This window comes from Fistularia commersonii, chromosome 2 (genome assembly GCF_037954325.1).
Source record: "Fistularia commersonii isolate RoL2024-O1a breed Wild chromosome 2, RoL_Fcom_v1.0, whole genome shotgun sequence".
Classification (NCBI taxonomy): domain Eukaryota; kingdom Metazoa; phylum Chordata; class Actinopteri; order Syngnathiformes; family Fistulariidae; genus Fistularia; species Fistularia commersonii.
Genome location: NC_141285.1, coordinates 12,033,174 through 12,055,769, shown reverse-complemented (window position 1 = coordinate 12,055,769; position 22,596 = coordinate 12,033,174). Strand labels below are relative to the sequence as shown.

Genomic DNA, 22,596 nt, shown 5'->3' with positions numbered 1-22,596 from the left:
AAGAAAATAAACTTTTTTTATTTTATTCGAAAACTAATCTTTAAAATGTCCTGGAACATAAAAGTAAAGTAAACTAAACTAAAAAAACTGTATAATATCTGTGTCCATGTCGTCAGAGGTTAAAGAAGTTCAGAGAGCTGCATCTCATCAGTCTGCCAATTTCATTTGAAAAAGAGATGACACTGAGAAACTTATCCAGTCATCTGTGTGTAGATTATTGAAAGCTATATGTAGAAAAATAGATTTTAAAGTTATCTGTCTTATATACACCTATATTATATGGCTTTACCATAAAGGCATGCAGGGAAAAACTAAGACAAGCCTGAAGATTTATCTACCTGAGTCATTTTCTCTATTTTTCTTGGTGGTACTTAAGTAAATTAATCAGGTCTACACACAAAAAGAATGAGACTCAATGGTGAATAGACCAAGATCCATCTCACGCCTCATTTAAAAGCGTTGTTTAAAGACATTCCAATGCTATATATATATATATATATGTACATTTATAGTATATCTTTTTATTCACAGTGTAAGGGGATGAGTGTAAGCTCAGATCTGCTTGGAAAAAGGATGCAGAGGAGTTTGTGCAGTGGGATGAAGCAATTTATAGATGACAGAGAAAAAGGAGTGACTTGGTGAGAGGTTATTAGTTCTTTTAGATATTAAAAATGGGTGTCAGGAAAGATTGAGCCCTTGGCAGAGACATGGTGTCAATTTGCATTGGCATAAATTTGAAGAGAATCTTTCATTTTCTTTAAATGCTCCCTCCCTTTACTGTCTCCAGTCTTTTTCCATCATTTCCATGCCTGCACATGTTAACTATCGGTTTCTTCCTCTGTCGGACTCTTAACCAACATCAGTCTCTATCCCAGAGCTTTATATTACAGATGCTTTGGTAGAGATAGTTGCCGAAACAAAGGGCATTGATCGCCCAGCTTAACAGGGGAGCGCACAACCCTCTGCAAACACTGTCCATCCATTAATCCCAAGCTACACATTTACACTAGAATCAGCAGGAAAATCAACCTCTATAGGCTATCGGGTCCTGCTTTGTTTAAGAAAGAGAGACATAAATCTTTGAAGTAGCTTCTCTTGACCGAAAAGCAAAACCACTTAAAAGATATATCAGTGCAAGAGAGAAAATCCTTTAGGGTTTTGTTTTCCACAGAGCTACTCTATCTGCATTTTTTAATGCCTCCGGGATAATCTCATTTACCTCCCCCTCCTCTCTCATGTTTCACTTCAAACAAATGTAAACTTACTTCTCATTTCTCAGTTTTTCCACATACAGCACATAAGCTCTAGATGCTATTAAGACATTGCAATCCTCTATCATTTCTTTCTCATTGCAGACAGCTGTTGGCTTGATAGAAAAAATGGTTGGAAGGGGCATTCTTTTCCCCTTAAAGTCAGTCTTTGGCCGGAGAACTATGTTTTGAGCTGATAAGGAGGCCAGCTCCTCTCCCACCAAAGACACATTTCTATTCTTAAGCTGTGCACTTCTTCCCATCTTAAGTTATAAAGGAATGACAAATTTCTGATTATGGGCCCTTATTGTGACACACTGCCTCTCACTACTGATCAGATGCGTCATAGCCCTGCTTAGGAACTCCCTATCCCACGACTGGTTGTCAAGTGGGTATCAGTAGACCTGTGCCAAGGAGAAAAAGTTTGACAATCAATAGAAGGTCTAGAAATGGTGCAAAAATGCATGAGACGTTTAATGCATAGATCGGTATGTGCTATTTCTTTCAGTGAAATGTTTATGTCACCTCTCACTAGAATATTCAAATCAACGGGTACATTTCTGCACTGTATGCATCCCTTGGCTCCAATACAGCACATTTCCCTCTGACAGAGTGCGTGCAACTGACTCTTCTCTCTGCAAACTTCTATTTAGAGACGATCAGTATTGTGTTCTGGGTTTATTTGAGGCTAATGAAATAAATGTTTGGAGATCTTCAGTCTTTCAGGTCAATTTAATTTGGTATTTAATGTCAGTTTGGTTCTCCCTTCCCATCATCATAATCAGATAATGAAGCCTCATTCTTGTCACTAAAACTACCATTAATATTACCAGTATTATCCCTATGGACTGATAATGCCAACGGAAAGAACCCATACAATCATACATATAATGCATAACAACTTTGATGAGAAATCAATTTTAAACAGTGTTTTTAAGTAAACTGTGGATATTATATTAAAGTCTCTCCAAATCTTCTACCTGGAGTTGCTTGTTTCTGCCAATCTATTGTTCATGATACCAAGGGCGCCGACACCTCCAGAGAAACCATTGTGGCGTGAGCTACCGCAAACAGTCCTTGGGTATCCATTTGCTGACTCTGACAGCTGCTTCTGCATGATTGCCAGCGACACCTTGTTTGAGGCAGCTAGATCTTTCATGGAAATCATTTCTCCAGATAGCCTACGTCCCTCATTGTCGCTATCACATGGTCCATCAGAATCAAGGTGACCTTGACGACCTCTGGAGCCGGGGCGGATGGCGTTGCGTCTGCCTAGGAGGTTGGTGGCCTTATTGCAGCGCTGGCAAAACAAACAACTCATTTTCTCCAGCATCCAGTTGAGCACCTGTTTGATGACGATAGAAATGACATTGAAGAGTGAGTAGATGCAGCACACACCGGTCAGCATGAAAAGGAAGTTGGCGACCCTGTATAGGCTTTGGTAATTGTAAGATGCACTCTGGCTGCTCACAAAGTCCCCAAAGCCGATGGTGCTGAAGGTGACAAAACAGAAGTAGAGTGAGTCTAAGTAGGCCCAACCTTCCACAGGGGTGTACATGGCAGAAGCGCAGCATGAGATGGTGATGGCTGAAAGGCCAAGGATCAGCATCACATGGTAAACAGAGGGCTTCCAGCCTGGGAGGCTATAAGCTGAGAAATCATGGCGGATACCCGGTGGGAGGAGACCGCTGTTTCTGATTCGCCGTTCCCTTACAGCCTTCATTACTACAGCCAGCAGTGTGATGATGCGTTCCAGGAAAAGATTAAAGAAAAGGATAGTGGCTGCACAACCCAGGAGTCCATAGAAGATCAAGAAGACTTTGCCAGCTACAGTCACCGGTGTTGTCATCCCAAATCCTGCAGAGATGGAAACATTTTGATTAGTAAATAATCATACAACCCTTGGCCAAAATAACTCACTTTGAGAGTTGCAAAGGGCTTACCAAATGAAAATGTTTTAACTATTGGAGGAACCATCAAGACAAGTTCTAAAAATCCCATGATTAACATGTTGATTGTTACGATTTATATGTAACAACATTTTGAAAGAGGGCTAGAAACAATTTTTTCTCATGAAAAAAAATCTCAATCATGTAATCCCAACCAACTGCCTCACACTTTGTGTTCAGTTTGGTCGCTATTACTCTGTTTTGCAGTGAGTGTCGTGCCAAACTCAGTGCAAGATTATGCTGCTTCTCTGTTCTTTTGACCTTAAGGAAGAGGCCAAGGATGTCTCACACTTAATTCAGACAATTACCATAAATGCCATACACCCTGGGTGGGCCTGCCACCGCTGTCAGGTTTCACAAACTAAACAACAGTAGTGTGCTCTAGCTCTCCAGGTCAAAGCCGAGTGCCACTGAATACCGCCAAAGCATGGAGTAGTTTTCAATACGAAACCAGACCTGGGTTAGCCAATGTCTGCAGTGCATTAGGTAAGCAGAGAATGACTGATTTTATAAGTGCTGCGCAAAATGTACTTTGTCAAGGACTTATTTCCAACCTATGATCCCTGTCTATTGAAGAAATGTTAAATCTACCAACCCTATAAATCTTCTAGCAAGATGACTGAAGGTCAGCATGGCCCAAGGTTATCAAATGAAAGGGCCATTTAAGAGCATCAGGATTTGGTAATAATGCTGTTATTCTTTAAAAGAAGTAATATTTCTACAACCATAAGTGATACAAATGATGTATTTCAGAGATGAATAAACAGGCTATCTAAAAGTGTGCAATGAAATAATATGTTAAATTTAGAATTCTGCATAATTACGTTTTAAACTCTAATATTTTGGGGGTTTGGCTAGGTCTAATTCCAAAATGAAATATTTGTAATACTTTGAGTATCTGTGGAGTAGTTAAAGGTAAAGTTATAAAGTCCAAATCAAATTCACATATAGGAACAGAACATTAGTGTACACTTATAAGAGTGATACCTCCAATTTTACTGCAGTAAAAATCAGCCACAATGCAGCCATGAAGGTTTTTATATGAAGCCAAAACAAAATGGGAAAGGTTAAATAATACATGATCAGTTTTATGGATAAAGCCTCAGCACTTGACAGTCTCAATTTACCAAGCGTATTTATTTAAGCTTAAACAGCCTAGGCTGTATTTGCACACAGCTCCCAAAATTCTGTAGAGAGAGTAATAAAACTGTTATACCAAAGGAATCATAATGTCAGACATGAGATTATGTGAGCCCTCTGAATGTTTTTAGAGGCCCTGTGGTTTGGCTTCCTGTTATTCTTCTGATTTCCCAGTCAATTAGATTGAGTGTTCTAACTAAAGAAAAGGGTTCGTGACAAGTGGAGAGGAGAGGAGAGGAGAAGGAAGAGAAGAGAGTGGAGGACAGGTTGAGTGTCACAGATGCTTCCCTCAGTTAATATGTGTCTGGTAGACATAGAGGTGTTTGAACATGTATTTTTACCCACAAAATCTAATCTTTTTTGTTCAAAGTCTGTCCCAAAAGGGCATAAGAAGCATGCTCATGAGAAGAATTTTAGAAAAATGCATGTTTTCCATGTTTTTTTTTTTGTTATTTTTCAAGTAAGATAAAATTGGAAAAATGAAAAAACAAAATAAAGATAAAAAAGCCAAACTAGTAATAATCCTTCTTTTTGATGTGGATTTTCACGTTGGGACTCTGATTTACTGAAAAGTAAATAAATTAAACTGCTGGCAATCATATCAGGTTAAAAAATACTCCTAATATTTTTGTATCAATATCTTAATATCAGCATAGGTATGGAAAGGTATGCGAAAAATACTTTTTAATATACTTTAACTTTTTTTAGCTAATTTTGAATGGTTTAGCATCAACTGTATTCCTCACCACCACCAGTAGTACCACTAATCTCATCTAAATTTTGGATAAGATTTTTTAACTGGCAAACAATGACCAAATCCAGATAAAAAATAAAAACAAAACATCCACTGTTGGATGATATTGGTATTCTGATATGAACTGATATTCTTCAATGTAATTGCAAGCTCAAACCTAAATTCTGCTGTAGAAAATAGGGTTAATGCATTTCATAATGTTTAAGAATTTGGTCATGGCCTTTTTTATGTGCATGTGTTTACTTTGTACACACAAACACTAAATTATTATTATTATTATATTATTTGTCAATAAACAAAATCTTGCTGAGAGGTCAACCAGTCCACTTCTTGGTCAAGGTTAATTGATTTTCCAGTCATGCCGATTCTCCATTTCCCTTCTCTTGGAGCATTAGAGCATCACATTTGTCCTTTTTTCAACGACCACTTTGTATCTACCCTTGTCAGGTAATAAATGGCATGAATATCTCGACAATACTTCTTTTATGATATCCAGAATGCCTTTTTTGGCCTTATCGCTCTCCCTGAAAACCACTTTCATGACATGCTGTTGACATGTTGGGTCATTTAGATCAGTGCTGATTGATACAGATGGCACCAGATACTACAGGGAAAATAACCTCTTAATGTACACATTCCTTTTAGCCACACACCTGTTTGGGTCTCGCACAAGTGTGTTATCGGACCATAGCGCATCTCCTCTTTTATAATGAAAAAGTTCCGACATAAAAATTGAGTGTGACATAAGAGCAAAGGGTAACGATTATCCAAATTAAGCTCTTCAGTGAAATCCTATTTCAGTATTTCATATTTAATTAATCAGCAGCCCAAGTCTCTCTAAACCAACTGAAAACAGATTAGATCTCCTCATGGAGCAGAGATAGTCTTCCGCACCATCTCTCATTACCAAGCAAATTACCAAAGAGAGGAAAAGGCACCAGGCATCGATTCAGTGTAGCATTACAGAGCCATTACCCCAGACTGCTGTGTCAAGATGCGTTAGAGACAGATGAACAATACCAGAAGGGAAAGGATTGGCAAAGTAAAACTCAATGTGAAAGGTCACCAATGTTCGCCAAATCAACATGAGTCATTTAACCGAGCAGACCTTGATAAGGCATGAAAATTAGTGCAAATTTAATTTAATCACAGTCCAAGAGAGGGTATTTATCAGCCGTTGGGACTACTTTTCCCAACCATTCTTGGGGGTCACAAATCAGCCTTTAAGATGTGGATACTTTTAATTGAACCTGCACTAATAATCAACCAACCAGAAATCACCTGAAGTGGAGGCAAATTCACTACAACTATTAAAGGGTTTACCGGTAGTTACAATCTACATGAATATTTCTATTTTTCAACAAATAAACAAGATTCAACCAAAATAAGCAAGAAATCACAATAAGCATTTTTTTTGAAAGAAGCAATAGCAAATTTCTGAGAGGTTATTTACAAATCACAACATCAACTGAAAAGAAATTGGACTAAATATTCTAGAAATGGTCTTTGTCCTTCACCCATATCTGATAGGAGGTTAGCAGGTTATTTTATTTTCATGGTCACTGCCAAAGAGGTCCTACTCATTTAAAAACACTCCTTTCACTTATAGGCCAGCTGGCAAGTTGCTTCGGCCTTCTATGAAAGAAGACGTTTTAGATTGCCTCCAGCATGAGTGATCATATATTCACATACCGACGTAATTTCCAAGGATAACAGATGATGTCACCGGCGAACTCCAGTGGTTCAAAATTATATGTTCCACTCAATGCAGTAAATTATGTTATACTCTAATGGCTAATGATGTATTCACAGATAATTACACACTATAGACTCAACCAGAAATAATTATGAAGATTGTGCCTTTGGAATCCATTAATTAGAACTTGACAGTTTTAAGAGAGGAAGATTCTCTAATGGATATTGTGGGATGCGCTAATGGAAGGAAAGGAAAGACCAAAACAGAATGTTAACTAGACAGACCGACTTGATAAAATGCACTTGATTTCTCTTGCTTTGGTGTTGGTTCACCTCTGAACGGAAATGGAGACATGGTGATGGAGACACTGTTGAAACAACAAACAACAAAAGTATTTCATTGACTGTAGAGTTGTTTTGGCCATGTTTACCAAACAGCATGGAATTACCCTGTTGTGGATTCTCTCTGCCTCTGGGATGTATTAAGATGTTCTCATCAAACATCTGTCCCACAGACATAGTCAGGTTTGTGTGCAACTTTCTTCCTGGTAAGAATTTATTACAATGATGAAACTTGAATCGGGTGAAAACAATTAAACCTTGCCACGGTATTGGTTATTGTTGTTTCTGATTGGCATTTAGATGTTTAATTGGAAACAGATTGTGAGACTGATTGTATTGGAAAATACTGTAAAGATTAAAGATTGATGATTATTTCAGGGGCATTCATTCTCATTAGAGCGCATCCTCATCACAAAACCTCTGAATTTGCTTAAAACCAAACATTGGTACCGAACATTCCTGGTTTGATTCCTGGCTCCTCGTAGCCTGGTGAAATGTTTATGACCAAGAAGCTGAACCCTCTGGCGCTCCCCTGGTGCCGCTAAGTGGCTGCTCATGGTTCATCCATGATGGCATGAATGCAGAGGAATTTACCAGGGATTGATAAAGTTTAATAAAATTAAATAAAAATGAATAGTTGAGTGCATTGAAATTGTTCTTCAGCTATTATTTTCAAAGTTGTTCTTTACAAGGTGAAAGTGTTCATGGTCTTTTATTTCAGCCTTTTTTTCAGATACCCCTATTCCTGTGTAGCAGTAAGCTGAATGTGTTTGAATTTTGCTGCAAGGAAATTAAAAATGAAACTTTCAAGGACATCAGCTTGGGTATTGAAAACAGCGTTAAAGCACCATTTTTCATCATTTACTGTGCTGATAAAACAAAATTCATCAATTAAACAACTCATGGATTGAGTTATAATGGAGGTTTTGTTTGATGGCTTTGATCAGTTTGTAGCTGAAAAAAATACCCCGATTTGAACTCAGAGAAAGTTGATAATTCAGCCAAGGTTGTTTAAAATTACACTTTTATAATGTCGGAAAAGACCAGACTTTTTATTTCTTTCCAAATCTAAGACAAACTATTCATTTCTGATAAAAAAAAAGATATTTCTCAAATACAAAACCGAAAAATATGAAAGTTATGGGCTATTATTGTACTGTCGTGTAAACACGTCATGTTACAAGCCAACAAATCTATGACCGTCCATCAGCTCTGAGCTCATTTGGTATGTCAGATTGTGCCAAATCTTTAACCTTGATAAATATTCTGATTTTACAATGGATGGAATTTTCGCCCATAGTGATGCCATTACCAGCAATAAACCTTTCTCGAATTTGGCTGGAGGATTTCAGTGATTATGTGTTCACTCCTTTGGTTTGAAAACCCACTGCATTATAGTGGCATTTCATCCAACAGCTCTCTTTTCACTTCCAGCAGCATTGAGGGAATAAATAGAGTTAGTCTCTGGTTATGGCATACAGTATGTGAGAAAAAAAGACAACATTGGCGGCGACAAAATAAGTTTATGCAATTTTAAAAAATGAATCACAATAATGATTATCTGTTTTCTATAAGTGGAAGTACTTTCAAAGTAACTGTTGCATTTTGCTTAATAAATAAAGATAAAAGATCTGATCATCATCAGACATTTTCTGCATAATTAACACTCAAGACAAAACCTTTTTGAAGAGTCATAATAGCAGTTCTTGCTTCAGTGCCTGTGTTACCTGTGTTCAAACCCCTATTGAAACATTATACAAAACAATGAGATGTTGAAAAAGCCTAGTGATTCCTTCTACTGGAAAACAGTCATGCCAGATACCAAATAAATCTGATAGTAGCCAAACCTAAGTTTAGTACAAGACCTTCCGCTGGATAACTGTAGGAATACGTGTACATTACAGGCAACAGATAACAGAGAAATTCCGCAAAGCAGACAATATAGTCAAATCAATATTCACTTATCCTCAAGAAAATACACGCAAAGTGTGGTGCTTTTACTGTATGCTTTTTATCGAAGCTCAAGGTCACGGCTTTTTTATTGTGAGCATGAGACATTTGATGACCTGTGAGGCGACCGAAAGCAGTGTTCTGTCATCGCAAATCTTTTATCGAGGCCATAATAACTTTAATTAAAAGCTGTTGTTGCAAATATACAGATGCACTTGTGGGAATATTCTTAAATTAGTTTGACCCGAGTAGCAGAAAAAAAGGGTAAGCAAGCCCATTTCTCTGAAGACTATATTTCTGTGATGAGCAGGAAATCATTAGTCATGGGGCAGCATGGCAGGGGTCTGCAGGGAGGACAGGGAAGCAGCATGGCCAAACCTCTGACATTATCACCAGACCATCTGCTGAAGAACTGTTTAACAAGAGGTGCATGCACATTATGTTTACAAAAAGCAGCTGAGGGCACTTTAATATGCCGTTGCTAAAATTAGTATGAAATACGGCATTATTGTTGATCTTGCCTTTATGCATATTGATTAAATGACGGTTATGCTATTATTGCTCGAGATGAAACATGTAGACTCATATGCCTCGAACAACATTTCAATGGTATCCTGAGGCAAAACAGTGAAGTTGCTTTTTTACACTCAGCTCACCCACACACAACATTGGCACTAATTGTATCTACTCTGCATGTCATGTGTTACACATGGCAATGCATTAAATAGACCGGGGTGATCTTAATCATATATGTAGCCGGTAGTCATTAAAATGGGTCGATGGAAATTTAAATTAAATACAGGGAAACAGCAGGCAAACACACAATGTTGACTGAGATGGAACAATGCAGCACTTATGGGTGCTTCTGCTCTGGTAATTAACAAGATTTTTCTCTAACTGTATAGGCCCACTCTCTTAAAGTCAAAATTGTAATACTGATGAGGATTTCTTGATTTTATTCATTATTCTTAAAAACGCCACTGATTGACATTTTTTTGTTTTGTCAAAACAATACTTTCTATTGTCCCTGAACACATGTCAACAATCAGTTGCTCCTACATGATGAGATGTATTGTTCATTTTAATAACATTTATGAGTCCAAAAATCATGAATAAAGGGTAATGCGATAAACACAAAATCAAGACATATCTAGCTTATGCAAAATCAACTGCAGAGATCCACGTGACTCTATTGGCCACTAAATGGTAACAGAATGGACTTTCAATGTGACTGAGGAGACATCCTCTCATCGCTCCAACAGTTTCTCCTCAGCTGATCCAATAGCTTTGTCCTTGGGCTTTCTTATCTTCATGCACAATATGTGCAGTCAGTGTCTGAATAAAAGCCTAGCTATGATTTAAAGCAAAATGTATCTTCCAGGATGATTTTTTTAGAATATATAATAAAAAAAAGTCAATGTTAATTATATATGAGATGGCTATTACAGAATAATTTAGTTTCTGTGGTAAATGTACTGTATAAATAAAAACTGGAAGGGACCGCATTTCCTTTCCAGCAGGCAACAAATACTCAAGTTTCATCAGTCAAGTAATCCATGGAGTTTACCGTCTGCAAAAGAGAAACCCAAAGCCCCTGAAATTAAAGGTTGTAAAAAAGAAACTTCTATCAAGGGCTGCTATATTACTGACAGCTACAGTAATGATCATACATCATAGAGACTCCATCACAAGCTGCCTCAGAAGAATGATTAGGCAACGCTCTATTGCTCACAATTAAATGATGCTTTACTTTCTCTGCAGGGAATGTGCTCACTGTGCATCCCGTGTCCTGCCCAGCAGTGCAAGGTGACAGTCACACTGTATATGCAGTCCATACAGCAGGACAAGAACACCATAAACTATTGAGATGCATGGTGTGTTTACAGTACAAATTTAATGTAAATTGTACACGTCCTTTGCAAACGATTCACAGAAATACTGTACATTTTACTCTGTATTTGATTGATAACTTTACTTAATTTTCATTTTCATTTGAAGATTTTACAAAAAAAATGTTACACTTCATTAAGTGTGTTTTTTTGATCTCTTGTAATAGGGAGTAGGACTACCTATTACATTGCCGATATCCCCAAAAATCATCAACTACCATTCAGTACCGTCTCGTCAAACTAGGTTTGGATGAAGAGAGCTGAAAGTAGGCCTTTGAGTTTAACTGCCTCTCTAAGTATTATATTGCAAGTACAGATTTTGATAATACCAGGTAGAATTTGTCATTTGCTCTCAGGTAAGTTTCAAATGAAGCTCAAAATGAAAAAAAAAAAAAAAAAACATCTGTTGGGGTCAATTGTAGCCTGATGATTCATCTTGATGACTCACAGTTTGCTGAGACGTGTTTGATGTTAAATACAATGTCAGCAATGTTTGCATTAGGTGGCTTAAGGAACAAGTAGTGCATTGCGTCTTACTGCTGTCTTGCCATGTGTCTCTGCAGTCGCACAAGCAGCCACGCTGTCAAGAAAACAGATAAATGGATGTCTGCCAGATTGCGCTGTTTGCACACTTGCGTTTAACATTGATTGCTACTTTTATTAATATTGATTATTTATATTGATTACTTTCATTTATGACCCCAAGATGCAAATACATTTTCTCAGTGCTAATCACTCTGAATGCAACCGAGGTTGACTTTGTCAAGGTTGGCTTCAAAAGCTCCTTGATCCTAAAGTTCTCAGAAAGGGATTTTTTTTTTGCTTATGAGCAAAGTTTCGAACATTTTTGTGAGTCAGCATCAACATCAGCACTGGAGCAAATTTGACTGTCACAGAAACTCATGATGAACAAACTGTAAAATCGAAAATGGCAGTAAAAATTATCAGAAGCTGGTCAGACTTCAGAGTGCAGAGAGCTCACAGCATTTATACTCTCTTCGCTCTACTGGTGCAGAGAGCAGAATATGCGAAATGCTAATAGCTTTGAAGAGGAAGAAGCCCAACAAATCTGCTCTGTCCTCCAACCTGATCTTGGGATCACATTGCATGATGATTTGCGTTGAAGAGTTATAGTATGTGAGTCCACGGCTTAGCAAGTCAGCACAGATTTATGACCTGCTGTGGCAGTGCCGAGGTGTGCGCAGCCATCCTGTACAGCTGCAGTTAACTAAAATGGATCAACAGCGCGCACACAAGCGATCACGGCTAGGCGCACACACAAACAAACACACATGCCATTAGCCTTAAATTAACCCTCAGATAACTATTAAGTGTTGTCTGTGAGCAACTAAAGTAAATGTGTCAAATAATTTTTCTTCTCTATTTGGTTGTTTGTTTTTTATCATTTGAACGTATTAATATTATCATTTGTGAATGCAACATATTTGCTGCATTTTAATTGATTTAGTGGTGTGATCGATAATGAAATGTGATCTTTAGCATCATTTTTTCGGATCTGTGCTGTTACCCAATGCACACATTTTCCATTTTACAGCTATTCGGTGGTGATATACAACCATCCAATAACTGATAATCCAGATTTGAAACTATTACAACATTAGTACTCGGGGTTTTAATGATTATCTTTGATTATATGCATTTCATTTATGATTGTAATCAGTTCGGAACTGAAGAAGCCTCGCAGATGAGAATAGTTGCAAGGAAAAGATTTTGACAAGGATTAACCATGACCTGGATGACAGAGAACCTCCATAGACATGTTCAGAGCGATTCTTTGTCCATTACCATTCATCCTTCTCACACAGTTGTAAATTAAACAAAGTCAGTTAGTTAATGTTGTCACCGCATAACATTGAACATTATATGTGGTTCAATATTACAGTATAGTTTCAATGGGCAGATTTTTGAATGATGATACAGGAACATATCTAGCTCCTCCTCTGATGGTAACCTCTTCCTCTTCTTCTCATTCTTCTTGTTCTTCCTCTCTATTTTTCTTGCTCTTGTTCATCTTTATCTTTTCCTTCTTCTTCTTTTCAATTATAGACAGCTTACATATCTGGATTCATCTTTAATTTAGGTGCAGTCCTACTGATGTTCTGTCCCATTGTATTTCCTTCCAAATTTGAAGGACCATTTTTGTGATGAACATCAGAAATGCACACCGTGTTCGGAGATCCACAGGGACTCTCATGTGACTGACGGACCTCCATTTATAACAGTGACATTTCTTCTTAGCCTGATAAATGCAGAGGGTTTTCTTCAGGAAGCGTAAAACTTGTGCCAAATACAAATATGCGTCTCAAACTCAAAGCGAGGTTACAGGGAGTGGAGATCAAGAAGTTGAAGGATTTCAAGTACTTAGGGTCTGAAGTCCAGAGCAACTGAGAGTGTGGAAAAGAGGTAGAGACGGGTTCAAGAGGGTTAGAATGGGGAGATAAACGTGTCAGGAGCACTATGCGATGGAAGACTATCAGCCAGAATGAAAGGAAAGGTGTACAAGTCACCAGTGATGCTTTCTGGTCTTGAAACAGTGACAATAATGAAAAGACAGGAGACAGAGCTGGAGGTTGCAGAAATTAAGATGTTGAGGTTCTTTTTGGTAGTGACAATGCTGGATAGGATTAGGAATGAATCCAGCAGTGGGACAGCACATGTTAGATGTTTTGGAGACAGGATCAAAGAAGCCAGACTGAGATGGTTCGGTTTTGTACATAGTGATAGTGATAGTGGGATAGTGAATATACTGGTAGACGGATGCAGGAATTGGAGCTGCCAGCCAGGAGGTAGAGAGGAAGACCAAAGAGAAGATTTATGGACGTAGAGAGAGGGGAAATGAAGATAGTTGCTGTGAGCAAGGAGGATACAGAGAATAGGGTTCGATGGAGAAGGTTGATTTGCTGTGACGACCCCGGAAGAGAAAAGCCGAAAGGGAAGGACAAGAGGAGAAATAAGATAGATTGTTGAGACAGACCAACTGACCATTGTTGAGAAAATGATCTTTAGAATTGTCTTTCTCATGTTACAAAATGGACTGCATATGCAACATGAGAACTTTGTTTGGTTACACAAGTGGAAATTTGTCTCGTAGCAGTACAAGTATATGATTTAATTCAGAGAAGAAGAGAAACTGTAGATTGGATATATGTTTGAGCGAAAAGTAAAGAGAGTGTTTAGATATAAAATGCAGCCAGTGAAAAAAACAAAAGTATTAAATATTGTAACGCAGAAATTAGTGAGGTTTCACAGGTTGCTAACCTTGCCCAACCATCTTTTGAAAGGCAATTTATAACTAACACCAACAGCAATAACACAGCAGATGGTTTGTCTCAGCTCCAACTATTCAATTGAAAAAAGGCAGCATTAAAGCAAAAATGCTGCCTGCCTCAGGGAGTTCATGTGGTCAATCACATGATATTACACACCGCTTAAATGCCAACTGCAAGCTTCATCAGTCTGAGGTGTCATTGTCTTGTGACCTCATTGACACATGGAAATACATGTCTCTATACTGTATGGTTTGTTTAACCCAGATCAGACACTCATGTAATCAACTTAACCTCACAGGTTTTCTTTCTTCAATGATGATCAAGAAAATATCCAATCCATCCATCCATCCGTACACCCTGGACTGGTCGCCAATCAATCGCAGGGCCACATATACAGACAGACAATCATACACTCACTTATTTAGGGCAATTTTTCCATTTTTTTTTTTCCAATTAACCTGCTGCATGTTTTTGGACTATGGGAGGAAAATGGAGCCCCTGGAGGAAACCCAAGCAGTAACGGGGAGAACATGCAAACTCCATACAGAAAGGTCCTCTTGTCAGAATCCTGAGGCCATGAGTTGATTTTTTTTTCTTTATTTGGTAATTTTTTTCTCTTTTGCTCTCTGGTTCAGTAAATGAAACAGCCTCAGGGTGGCATGGGCCAGTGTCTCCCTGAGCCGGTTCCAAACCCGGATAATGCAGAGGGTTGTGTCAGGAAGGGCATCCGGCGTAAAAGTTTTCCCGAAACCAAATATGTGAACCAAACCTAATAATCTCATACCGGATCGGTCGAGGCCTGGGTTAACAACGACTGCCATTGGTACCGATAACCAACAGGGTACCAATGGAAACTGGGCTACTGTAGGTCAAAGAAGGAGAGGAGGAAGTCGTGTTCAGAAGCAGAGAGAGAAGAGGAAAGGCACGAGTCTGGGACTGAGAGTAGGGACTTTGAGTATTGGGACTATGACAGGAAAAGGTAGAGAGTTTTTTGACATGATACAGAGAAGGAAGGTGGATACACTGTGTGTCCAGGGGACCAGGTAGAAAGGTAGTAAGGCTAGAAGCTTAGGAGCAGGCTTTATGTTTTACTATCATGGTACTGGCAGGAAGAGAAATGGACTGGTAATTATCTTGAAGGAGGAGTTTGTTAGGAATGTTCTGGAGGTGTAAAGAATGTCAGATAGACTTATGAGTCTGAAACTGGAAACTGAAGGTGTGATGCTCAATTGTTAGTGGCTATGCCCCGCAGGTGGAATCTGAGTTTGAGGAGAAGGAGAAGTTCTGGAATGAGTCAGATGGAGTGATGCAGAATATTCCCAGAGATGAGAGAGTGGTAATTGGTGCAGACTTCAATGGACATGTTGGTGTAGGCAATCGAGGGATGGGCAGATTTGGTATACAGAGAGACAGATGGTAGTAAACTTTGCAAAAAGGATGGAAATGGCTGTAGTGAACACTTTTTTCCAGAAAGACAGGAACATAGGGTAACTTATAAGAGCGGAGGTAGGATCACACAGACTACTCTTGACGACCTAGACGAGGTAACCTGAAAGAGTGACTCCAAAGTCGTTGTAGGTGAGAGTGTAACCAAACAGCATAGGATAGTGGTTTGTAGAATGACTCTGGTGACAAGGAAGATCAAGAGGACAAAGGTAGAGCAGAGGACAAAGTGGTGGAAGCTGAAAAGGGAGAAGTGTTGTACAATTTTCAGGGAGGAGTTGAGAAAGGCTCTTTGGTCAGGGAGAGCTTCCAGATGATTGGAGAACTACAGCTAATGTTATCAGGGAGACAGGTCGGGGAGTACTACATGTATCATTAGGAAGGAAAGTAGATCAGGAGGTGGAATGAGGAAGTGCAGGAGCAAGAGGGTTAAGAGTGGAAAGGCAGTCAGTCCTGATGATATACCTGTGGGGGTGTGGAAGTGTCTAGGAGAGGCAGCGGTAGAGTTTCTGACTAGATTATTCAACAGGATCCTTGATGGTGAGAAGATGCTTGAAGAATGGAGACCAAGTGTGATGGTGCCCATTTTTAAGAATAAGGGGGAATTGCAGAATTGTGGCAACTATAAAGGGATAAAGTTGATGAGCCATACAATGACATTATGGTAAAGAGTAGTGGAAACTAGACTGAGTGCAGAAGTCAGCATTTATGACAACAGTATGGCTTCATGCCTAGAAAGAGTACTACACATGCAGTATTTGCTTCTCTATCGCTGATAGAGAAGACCAGAGGGAGCTGCATTGTGTTTTTGTAGACCTAGGAAAAGTATATGACAGGGTGCCAAGAGAGGAACTCTGGTATTGTATGATGAAGTCTGGAGTGGCGGAGAAGTATGTTAAAGTGATACAGGACATGTACGTTAGCTGTGAAACAGTGGTGCAGTGTGCTGTAGGGGTAACAGAGAAGTTCAAGGTGGAGGTGGGACTCCATCAGGTCTCAACCCTGAGCCCATTCTTGTTTGCAGTGGTGATGGACAGGCTGACAGATGAGGCTAAACCGGAATCTCCATGGACCATGGTGTTTGCAGATGACATCGTGATCTGTAGTGAGTGCAGAAAACAGGTTGAGGAAAATCTACAGAGGGGGAGATATGCGCAGGAAAGGAGAGGAATGAAGGTTCGTCGCAGCAAGACAGAGTATATGTGTGTGAATGAGAGGAAGCCAGGTGGAATGGTGAGGTACTTGGGGTCAACAGTCCAGAGCGGCTGAGAGTGTGGAAAAGAGATGAAGACACAGGTTCAAGCAGGTTGGAATGGGTGGAGAAAATTGTCACTATACGATATCAGCCTGAATGAAAGGTGTACAAGACAGTGGTGAGACCAGCAATGCTGTATGGCCTAGAAACAGTTACAATGACAAAAAGACAGGAGGGAGAGCTGGAGGTTGTGAAGATGAAGATGCTATGGTTCTCTTTGGGAGCGACGAGGATGGATAGGAATGAGTCAGAGGAACAGCACATGTTAGATGTTTCTGAGAGAAGGTCAGAGAAGCCAGACTGAGATGGTTCGGTCATTTACAGAGGAGGAATAGTGAATATATTGGTAGGCGGAAGCTGGAATTGGAGTTGCCAGGCAGGAGGTCTAGAGGAAGACCAAAGAGAAGATTTATGTATGTAGTGAGAGAGGATATGAAGGTAGTTGGTGTGAAAGAGGAGGATACAGAGAATAGGGTTAAATGGAGAAGGTTGATTCGCTGTGGCGACCCCTGAAGGGAAAAGCCGAAAGGAGAAGAAGAAGCTCTCCAGTACAGTAAATGTCATTTGTCCGACGTCCTGTGAAACTCATGAGATAATTTGCAGTTATTTTAAAAAATGGTCAGTAATTACTAAAAATAAAGAAATGTCAGAGAACTTTGTGGGAAAGTGAAATGAAGAAATTCCTTAAAAATTGCAATAAATTAATGACTTTCTAAGCAGTTACAATAAAATGTGAAAGAAGTTTATGCTTAAAAATTATGGCCAAAAATATCGGGGCTGGATATCTTATTATCTATTAGTACGATATCTTTAATTAATTTAAGAAAGGGTAGTGTGGTGGACACTGATTTCTGGAAAACTGTCATATATATATATATATATATATATATATATATATATATATATATATATATATATATATATATATATATATATATATCCATCGCTTATGACGCTTATCCTGCACTCAGGGTTGCGGGGGAAGCTGGAGCCTATCCCAGCTGTCATTGGGCGAGAGGTGGGGTACACGCTGGACCGGTTGCCAGACATATATATATATTGCTTGCTTGCAGAAACCTCTGAAAGATAGAGTATATGTGGCTCTTTAGCTACAAAAAACTAGTGCTTTTTATTAGCTGCAGAGGCTGAACCAGAAGAGAAATTTTACAAGCCATGAGATCAACACAATAGGCTGACAGATGCTCAAACCCTATGGAGCACCATTACCTACCAGAAATCCCAGGAAATACCATGTAGTTGCAGCACCGCTCTCGTATTGTCAGTGTAGCCACATCAAATTACAGCTGTCAGCTCTAATGAGACCACCTTCATTAAAAATACGTTTTCCAACCTGAAATCAGTGGTGTGTGGCGGAATAGTCTGACTGCCCTTGTGTGAATAATCATGCTGTAGCACATTTCTGAACAAGCAGGATTTCATCTCTCAGCTTAGAAAACACCACTGTCACACACACAGATTACAGTGCAATATCTTTATATTTTGCAGCAGAGTTTTCAGTGCCCTGAGTTTAGATTACGCCAAATTCAAATGAAAAAGTGCGCAAGATAGTATCAAGTATCCGAGTGGGTGGATGTGAGATTGAACCTCCAGTGTAAGCCAGGGGCAAGAAGCGGCAGGACAATGTCTACACCCCCCCCCACCCACCCACCCACCCAGGGCATAAATAGCCCGTATCACAATCTAAAGCTGCAGCTGAATATAATATGAAAGCTGGTCTGTTTCACTCGATCACAACCAGTCACAGAGTATACTTGATTTACAGACAAGTATTCCTACTATGAGCACTTCAAAACAGACAAAGCGATTTTCTAAAATGTCACAGGAGCAAATCAAATGTAGATCTACAGGCCCAGAAACAGATTTGGAGGGCTGTCCTCGCTGGCAGCCCCAGCTATCAATCAGCCTTGAGATTTATATATAACATACATATTTGTAGAAATCTTGTTTACGGTGTGGACTGAAGTACGATTTTTAATGAGCAGCATTGCTGCATTTGAGAATAATGCAAAAAAAAAAAAAACATTATGCATATGGCCTCAATTAGATGAGAAAATACATAATCATGAATGTTATTCCAGTTCTTCCAGAGATGAACATGCAATTCCAGGGTAATATAGCTCTTTCATTGACAAAAAGTGGCTGAAAAAAGTCAGTATCATATGCTAAAAAAGTTTCTACATAAACTATGGCTGTGGATCTAAAGCAATTTTTTCATATAAATGTTGGGCAGGTGAGGTCAAGAGTCGCTCTTTATCATTTGCCTCCTTGTTGCACCTCCTTGTCCTGAGAAATAACCTTTCTTTACCGGTGGATGTTTGCATTGTGATCCTGGGGTATGATTAATTCCTCAGTGCACACTTATTCAGTGCACTACTATCTTCAAACGATAATCTTTGGTTTTTCAATGGATGTGGGAAAGGGTTTTGGGATTGATGTGAGGGGTTGACAATGGACAGCTAGGTAGATGGACATTGCTTTTTTTAAGCTCAGTGCGAGCACATGTCACTAATTATTTTTAAGCTCATTCCTGAACTTGATAATTTCATACATTTTCTAAGCAAAGAGACATTGTGACAAGTACTGTGATTAAGAAAATCATGAGATATGAGTGAAAGGATCAACATCTTTGAACCATATGCCACAGCGACACGAAAAAGCTGAAATTGCCTCACAAAAGGAGAGGAGAGAGCATTTCTGTCATTATGATAAGGCAGACCATATGCTGTACTATGGTTGATAAATGACTGACGGTCATGTGACTTGCGTGACAATTGGCTGAAAAAGTGTCCCTTGTGTCCCGGTCGTTTTTGTTTCCCTCTCATTGTCACGAAAATGACACACCAGGTGCAATATTATCATCCTGGCCTTATCCCTGGGTAAACAAGTGCCTCACATGGCCCGGCTTCACTTTTATTCTTCAAAGCAAAATTATGGAGTCACATCAGGAGGAACAAAGTGTCACTGTTGATTTGAAGCCACTGCCACAGCAGAGTCAGAGCCGGGAAGTGTTTGGGAGGAGTGTCTAGAGCAATGGGAGGATGCCACTCTGATAAATAGCTGTATGGGGAGGCCCAAATCCCTTTCATATCACTGGCTCACAAGCACACAGAGAAAGTAGCACACAAGCCAGAGGGGAGGGAGTGCAGATCAAAGCAAGACGGAAACACAGACAGAAACCCCTGCAAGCACATGAAACAGAAAAAAACACTTAAAAGGAAATCTCAGAATCACCCTTTTTTTGCTCCAGCTTGAGTCAGCTGAGTCAGTTTATATGATCTGCTTGTCTGGAAAGACTGCGTCACTGCCTGACAAGTGGAACACAAAGGATATCAACATGCAACAGACATGTACACAAACACAGCTGACACGAGTCCCTCCAGTGATTGTGCGTGCCTCCCACGAGCTTGGCATTTGTGTGTTTTGTGTGGTGGGTGAAAGGTGTAGAGGGAGTAGAGCTTGTCTGATAGATATATAGTAAACAAGTTGCCACAGGTTACTCTGATTGTACTGTCTGTTACCGCCTCATCCTCCTCAGCACAATTTTCAGTTAATATAAGGTGCCTGAGGGCAAGGTCAGACAGCTGGCATCAATTCAAATTATTACTTGGGGTGCACAAATCTGCTCAGCCACTCATACGCGTCCACTCACTACATTATGTGATCTGTGGGTGTGTGTGTGTGTGTGTGTGTGTGAGGGGGTCAGCCATCAGGCATGCAGTGCAAAACCCCATTGGGCCCTCAGGCCGCCCTGGAAGGGACTCTTGCTCTTTTCTGACCTATTGCACGAGTAAATGTTAGAGGGGTGGTGGTGTGTGTGTGTGTATGTTAGGTTGGGTGGGTGAGTGAGTGGGTGGGGGTTCTCATTGACATTCCTGTTGGTTTCAGTGGAAATCTGGCAAAAGACTGCACCCACGGGTGCTGTCCTATAGCCAGAGAGTATTGCTGTTCCAAATGGCAGCCGAGTCAGATGTTGCCCCGCAGCCAAATGTCCCCCCCGGCCAAAATGTAAAAACAAAATGATAATCTGATATGCCAGTGGAAAGACAGCAGCCCGGATCCAGCCTTTTTGACATATCAGACTGTTTGAAATGATATGATTGTTTCACAGACAGAACCCGTGTTAAAATAAGAATTCCCCCCCATTGTTTGCTAGGATAGAAATTTACCAGGGCATGAGGTCATTTCCCGACCTGACAAAACAATCGCGCGGCCGCGTGTTAGGTCGGAATAATTCATTTAGCATCTTATCGCTCGGGTTTGAAGTTTGTCAGCAATACTTGATTGGATTCCTGAAGCACGTGGATACGAGGGTCAGGGATGCTACATAAATCACCCACCTATAGTCGACACCACAGTTCCAACAAAATAAAAAGCCCCTGTAAAATCCCATCGTGGCCTCAGAGCGTCAGCCCGGATCCCGGCGGCGATGGCAGCTTCGTACTCCCGCAGGAAGGAGTTGAGCTCCTGCAGGCTGATGTTGAAGGTCTCACTGAAGTTGAGGAGCGTCCCGTTCCAGCGCCCGTGAGCCCGCAGCTCGGACGGCCTCTCTATAGCAGAGAAGACCGCAGCGCCGCACAGCAAGTACAGTACGATGAGGATGGCGAGCAGCACGAAGCGGCCGTTGTCCTCGTTCAGGTGCAGGGAGCGGCAGCCTTGCAGTCGCTGGACAGGCATCATCCAAATTTCAGCACCACTCGCGCCTCGGACAGCGACAGGCTCCACATCGGAGGCGGCATCCACGTCAGCTTGGAAGTCACGGGGAAACACTTGCTTCACTTCGACGAGCGCGATATCTCATCGTGGGAAGTGGGGTGTGCGTGTCTGTCGCGGAGAGATGGGGGTGGTGGTGTTGGGAGGAGAGGGGGGCGCCACTTGTGGATAGTATGGAAATGCGAGTGGGAGCGAAGGGGGGAGTTCGTGGGGGATGCACGGTTCACGCGTCGCTATTGGATCGAAAAGGGATTGCAGCTTCGGTCCAGCCGGGCGCGCGTTTTAGTTCACAACGCTGGGTGGAAGTGTGAGCGTCCACTGCACCGAAACACCCCTCCCCCCCCCGTTGTAGAAATCCCACTAAAACCCCAAAATAAGAATAAAAACTCCTCTGGTGCGTGATCGACGTGCGGAGCCGCATCCCATCCCCCGGTGTTGACAGGCGGCGTAAATGGCGAGCTCACTGCTGTATGGAGTGTTGAACCCCCCCCCCAGACACACACACACACACACACACACACACACACACACACACACACACACACACACACACACACACACACACACACACACACACACACACACACACACACACACACACACACACACACACACACACACACACACACCTCCACCTTCACCCCTGAGGATGGACGCAGACAGAAATAAGGGGTTCGTGCGGTTGGAGAACACAGATGGGGTGTCTGCATGCTTGCTGACGTGGTTTTCTGAACATGTACGCGCATGCAAACACGTACAAAAGCCAAGTTGAACGCGCGCCAAGACTCCCCTCCGTCCTCCGTGTGTGGAGCAGTTCTCCATCTTTCCCCGGGGCTTGTGGCTTAAAAGAGGAGTTCAGTTGTCTGCTCATTAAAAGTTTCTGAACCAGCGAGGTCAAGAACATTTAA

General features: G+C 40.6%; 1 protein-coding gene across 1 annotated transcript; it reads right to left on the bottom strand.

Annotated features, from left to right (window-relative positions):
- Positions 1-1,700: 1,700 nt before the first annotated feature.
- On the bottom strand, positions 1,701-21,889 carry kcnk12 (potassium channel, subfamily K, member 12). The gene is made up of 2 exons (XM_086161571.1): positions 21,316-21,889; positions 1,701-3,107 (listed from the first exon to the last, which is right to left on the bottom strand). The coding sequence occupies exons 1-2, from the start codon at positions 21,653-21,655 to the stop codon at positions 2,227-2,229; spliced, it is 1,221 nt and encodes a 406-aa protein (XP_086017697.1). The 5' UTR covers positions 21,656-21,889; the 3' UTR covers positions 1,701-2,226.
- Positions 21,890-22,596: the final 707 nt, after the last annotated feature.

What these genes read in the sequence shown, in the direction of transcription:
- kcnk12 (XM_086161571.1), bottom strand. Translation starts at nt 21,655, where the DNA reads ATGATGCCTGTCCAGCGACTGCAAGGCTGCCGCTCCCTGCACCTGAAC. An exon ending in AACTGTGGTGTCGACTATAG is followed by an intron (nt 3,108 to 21,315) that starts GTGGGTGATTTA and finishes CCATCTCTGCAG; the next exon opens with GATTTGGGATGACAACACCG.